At 32.9% G+C, this 5,658-nt stretch overlaps 1 protein-coding gene across 3 annotated transcripts in view; it reads left to right on the top strand.

Annotated features, from left to right (window-relative positions):
• Positions 1–3,826: 3,826 nt before the first annotated feature.
• Positions 3,827–5,658, top strand: part of LOC135128016 (DENN domain-containing protein 1A) — a 120,528-nt gene continuing 118,696 nt past the window's right edge. The window contains exons 1-3 of one of the 3 annotated variants that reach the window (XM_064054801.1): positions 3,827–4,067; positions 4,121–4,276; positions 4,326–4,463. In XM_064054801.1, coding sequence (XP_063910871.1) covers positions 4,051–4,067; positions 4,121–4,276; positions 4,326–4,463 — 311 coding nt within the window. In that variant the 5' untranslated portion in view covers positions 3,827–4,050. The remainder of the gene's footprint in view (positions 4,068–4,120; positions 4,277–4,325; positions 4,464–5,658) is intronic. The other 2 variants (XM_064054799.1, XM_064054802.1) reach the window with 2 other exon arrangements.

Raw genomic sequence — 5,658 nt, 5'->3', positions numbered from 1 at the left:
TTGTTTGTTTAATTCTCTATTTCTGTTTCCAAATATATTCTAGTTTGTATTCATGTGGATTTTGAATTTATAAATTATCGTTACCGCCTGTTATCACACCACCCACAAAACATTCACTGCACATGGGCGTCGACTGCAAACTTTTTTGTGGGGTTGGGGTTAAACTAAAATAATAGAACAAATTAATACCCTTGCCATTTTTATTGAAACACCACCTGCTAATTTTGGTTAAAATTTAGTAATTAGTAACAGCTTTCGGTTCATTGAGAATCGCTTTTAATTAGAAAATTGTCTGAATATGAACGTTGCTAAATTTACGATGGTGTTTCAACAGAAATGGCAAAAACTCTATTTGTTTTGTGTTTATAAAACAGTGCATATTGCTTATTAAACTTTGCATTAACTCCTTATAAAATTTAAACACTATATGAAATTAAATTTATCAATATCTATGGTGTCAAAGCGGCTTTGAAATGTTAAGAAATGTGTTTCACTGTGGTAATAATAACTAATTAACAATAGATATTCCAGAACCAATCTACTAGAATTATTTATGGCCACGTTGTTTGTATACAGGGTGTTATTGAAGGGTACGTACAACAAAATTGACAGTTCTTCGCGAAGTCTAAGAAATCTGAAAAACTTATTTTGTGTTATCGAAATTATAATGGGAAAATTAACCCTTGTCCAACGTTTTTAGACGCTACTGAAGGATAAATAAGTAAAATTTATTTATTTTAGTAAATCCTAGCAACGATAACAATAATAAAAAAATAAGAGACGACACTTTTACTTGAACTTTTTTTTACTTTTAGCACCTATGTATACTGCGAGACCAATTGCCGATTTTATTTTGTGCGTACCTTTCAATAACAGGCTGTATTACATATACGATTATTTTTATAATTGTATTAAAGTATCGGGTATTTTGAAATTATCGAACTAAATATTCTCTGGCGTTACATTAAAAATTTTAACAAACCCTTTATTTGGTAGGTACTTAATACATTGTAATGAATAAATTTTAAGGTGTAATGCAGTTTCCGACAAAAAATTTCAAACATCACTTTTCTGTCATGTCAAAAATGTTAATGTACTCTATGCTTTATTGTCATTATTTCGGACAGCTGGAATGTCAAACTTTCAAAATTCCAGCTTACGCTACAGCTACATTCATGTAAGTGTCAAATGTAAAAGTTAAAAATGACTGTCAAATATTAAGGTTAGAAACATCTAAAGGTTGCTTTACACTATCTGACGACTGAATGACATTGACGTCTGAAATTTTTTGCCGGTAACTGTATATATAGTTACAGCATTATTTATTTTTCGAGAACAGACAAGATTATTATGCTAAACAAACATAAAGTCGTAAACAAAAATTAACGACAAAGAAACGCCAAAACTACTGGACTGAAAGTTGTGAAATTTTTGGTGTATTATATTTTAGATCGTCCCCACCAATAATTTGAAAACGTAAATCTCATTTAAATTTTGTAGAATAACATACTTCTATACATATAGCTTATGTATCCACCTTTTTATTTCCCGAGCGAGCAAAGGAAGTATTGTAATCGAGTCCGTCGGCCGACTCTCTACTTTTGTATTTTTTCGACCTATCATGACCCCTAGAGGACGAAGAAATAAGTCTCCCGGTTTCGTCTATCTGTCCGTCTGTCTGCCGTCCCGGATTTTTATGAGACAGATAATCTCCGAAAGTACTGGGTCGATTGTTGTCAAATTTCGTATTTATATATTAGGTATATCATGTAGATGGTAAAACGCTAAATAAAATTTGTCTAATCACCCCACCACTAATGTGATGACGTCACTTCAAAATTGTACATAGTAATTGGGTTTTAAATTGTATCAAATAACATAGTCTTACCCATGTAGTTTATTATTCCGAATTGAGATTTTACCGGAAACGTCTAGATTTTTGGAGAAAAAATCAAAATTAAGAAACAATATTTTGACAAAAAAAATTGGAATCTACAAAACCGAATGCTTTGAAATCTTGCAGATAGTTTACAGTTATGATAAGCATGATACAATTTTAATCACAATATATTTACTTATTCCCTCCAAAAAATTGATGACGTCAGCTCAAAAGTTTGCCGAATAAATTCTATCTAAAATGTACAAAATATGATGAGTCTGTACTTGTAATTTATCCTTCCATTTCTATTTTTTGGATTTGCATATACAGGGGACTCAAAAAAATTAATGAATGCGTCAATGTATTTTATTGATTAAATCAGAAACTACAAAACCAAATGCTTTGAAATCTTGGAGATGTTTTAAAGTTATCACAAGCATGGCAAATTTTTGATCAAAATGTATTTGCTCATCCCCCCTAAAAAAAAAAAATTGATGACGTCACCTCAAAATATTGCTGAATAAATCCTATCTTAAATGTGCAAATATCATCAGTCTATACTTGTAATTTTGTAGATTTTCTTATACAGAGTGATTAAAAAAAATTAATGAATGAGTCAATTTATTTTCTTCATTAGATCAAGGATTGCAAAACTGAATACTTTGAAATCTTGCAGACGTTATTGTAAGCATGGTAACTTTTTAATCAAAATGTATCTGTGTATCATCCCCAAAAAATTGATGACGTCATCTAAAAATTTTGCTGAGTAAATCCTACCAAAAATGTACAAAATATGATGAGTCTGTACTTGTGATTTACCATTCCATTCAGGAGCGAGGAAAGTTCTGTCGAAACAACTTTCGACCAATTTTTTTACCTTATATATCTAGGTTTAAAAAAAAGTCAAAATTATTTAACATTTTAGAATTTAATTTACAAAACCGATTTCTGAAGCGTGGGGAATCTCTAATTAAAGTTATCTGCTTACCCCTACCGAAAGTTGATGACATCATCTTCCAAAATTTCGGAAATACAGTACTCTTGTTATTAGTATTACACTGACCTATCCAAATAAAAAATAAAAAGTTGATGACTTCACCACAAAAGTGTATTAGGGAAAACTATCATGTCTTATTACCTGTAGTTTAAGAACCCATACGATCTGCATTTACTCCTCAAAATTAAATTTTATAAATAGGAAAATGGAGTTGAGAGATCCGGATTAAAATTTATCTGCGAAACTGTATTTGTTTGATTATACTTCAGGACAACGGAAAGTTCTGTTTAAATAATGGATCAATTGTTTTTTTCGGTCAAATGAAACGTTATTTAAAAAAGAAACAGAGAAATATTGAAAGTGTAGAAGTTACTAAGAAACATCATGTTATAATTTTACTTCTATAACTACATGGCCTAAAAAAAATTGCCGACTGAAAATTTACAATATATTTTTGGAATTAATCAACGAATTTGGTTGAAGTTTTGATATGAATCCTATTATCAGGTGACTATTAATGATTGAAGCAAAGTTTTGAGTTGGCAATTCTGAATTACTGAGCGTGCCTAAAATCCAATAAGAAGATGACAGCTACTGAATTTGCGATCAAAATCCCAATTTTATAACAAAATCTTTAAACATGCTGTGTTAGAGCACTAATTTGGTTTTTTATTATAAAGAAATGTCCCCAACTATATTTTTATATTTTTTAGCACCATTAGAGTAGTGGTTGCCATTGTTGGTGCCACAAAAATATTTTTATTGTTTTTTGGTGGGAAGACTTGGGCTCCAAGAAACTCCTTGAGTCGGCGCCTATGTCACACCGGTGAAAATTTGCTTGTTGCACTGTGGTTCCCTCTACGCCACTCGTTATTCGCTTAATTAGGGAGCTTTAACTGTCAGCTGTTATTTCAAAGGTTGGCATCTCTGCTAACCTGTCATCTTTGTCTAGCATTTCGGTTTATATTCGCAGCTCAGTTTACTTCCGAGTCGTGAATGTCAGAGATTGTCAGTCTGTAGGTGTCCGCGTAATTTTGTGTCTATAGTGGTGTGTAGTGCGTGTATATTTCTACAATATGTGTTAAATTTTCCCAAAGATGCCACCAAATTGAAAAAATTTCCGTGTTCTCTCATAAATCATGGATAACTAAGAGTGCCCCCATATCGCGCCACTATGGGTTCGAGGATACGGTAAGTGGCTCCGAACACCACCCCCGACGATGTTACCCTACGCCCCGTTTCAGCGAGAACGTGAAACACTTCTTTGAGTGTTTTTGCGAAGTGGTGCCCCCCACGGCTGATAAGGAAGCCTGGATTATCCAACAGTACCCCGACAAATACAAAGATGAAGAGGTGCTTAAAGCAGTACCCAAATTTGCATATCCTTACAAATTCGAAAAGTTAGTAATTGGTAAAATTTCAACGCTTATTTCAAGTGAAAATTTTTAGTTCGGTGATCCAGCACTACTCTTTCGTACTGACTGATTTGGAGTCGAAATGGACGTTCGGGTTTTGTAGGCACGACCCACGGTCAGAGACTGCAATTGTAGTCCTTAGTTATCTTCCTTGGCACCAAGCGTTTTATAAGTATGTATAGAATAATTGAGGTAATCAGGACGTCAATGCAGTGGTGCAGTTGCATGTCTTTTGTCCTTTTCAACGTCATTTTCGCAGGAAATTTTTATTGTTGAATTGTTGCCAGCATCTGGCATTACCATGTGGATTTATGTAAACTGAGCGCAGTGGTTTTGTACAAAAAACAAAAAACAGGGAAATTACCCATTGATCTGTTGCGTTGGAGTGGATTACGTAAATTTCTGCGGTAGAGGATCTTTTTGTGTCCGTTCTATAATTAAATCATTTAATTGTGAATAAAGTGTAACAGTGGAAGCCGTGTCATTGTTACACTGACGCATCGTCTATGCTCCTCCCCCTTTTGTGCCCGTAAAATTAGCCTAAATAATGGTTACATGTTACGTGACTGTGATGGATGAGACGAACGAGTTTGGTAATTTGTCCGAGATAAAAAATCGGTAAATTAAATAAGTAATTCATGAATCAGCAAGGTGTAGTTCGGAGATGATTTATCTCTGATGTAATTTTTATTAACTTTAATAATATTTACCAAAATTATTACTGTCGCAGGATATTTCCACCTATTTATCTTTTGTGTTTATATTGGTTATTTTTCGAGAGTTCACCGACTTGAATCTAATGGATTAGCGAAATGTATTGTTGGATGTTCGTGAATAGGCGAACGATCCACTCAATGCAATTTCTAATTTGGTCGTCGACAATTCGCCTTTATTTACTTTATTGCGGTTCGGAAGGTTAAATTGGTTTGGGATAAGGTTCTCGAAAGTAAGAGTCCATTTGACATGTGACAAAGACCCAAAAATTGAAACAGAACTAAGTAGATTGTTAATAAGAATAGAATTTTTAAGTTTCACTTGTGTTAATTGTTATTATTTTAATGATTAAACACGTCTTTTAAATTTACTACTACCGTGTTACTAGAAAATTAATGGCGATTTTTATTTATTCTAGAGTGTGTTTAATACTGGTGAATTAATCTCGTTTTTTAAATTAAATACGTTAGCAGCATTGTATCCATCTAAAACGGTTTAATTTTTAAACACATTACAAGGTTGTTTACATAAAAACTTATTGTGGCAGGTCACATGAGCATTGCATGATTAACCATTAGGTGTAAAAGAAAAGAAAGTCATGATTTGTAATGAGAACCACAATTGCGAACAGTTATAAAACTATACAGAATGTC

This window comes from Zophobas morio, unplaced genomic scaffold (assembly GCF_036711695.1).
Source record: "Zophobas morio isolate AGI-343-1 ecotype UQ-CSIRO unplaced genomic scaffold, CSIRO_AGI_Zmor_V1 ptg000012l, whole genome shotgun sequence".
In the NCBI taxonomy this organism is placed as follows: Eukaryota; Metazoa; Arthropoda; class Insecta; order Coleoptera; family Tenebrionidae; genus Zophobas; species Zophobas morio.
Note: the sequence above shows the minus strand (reverse complement) of the source record. Positions and strands in the feature narration are given on the sequence as shown.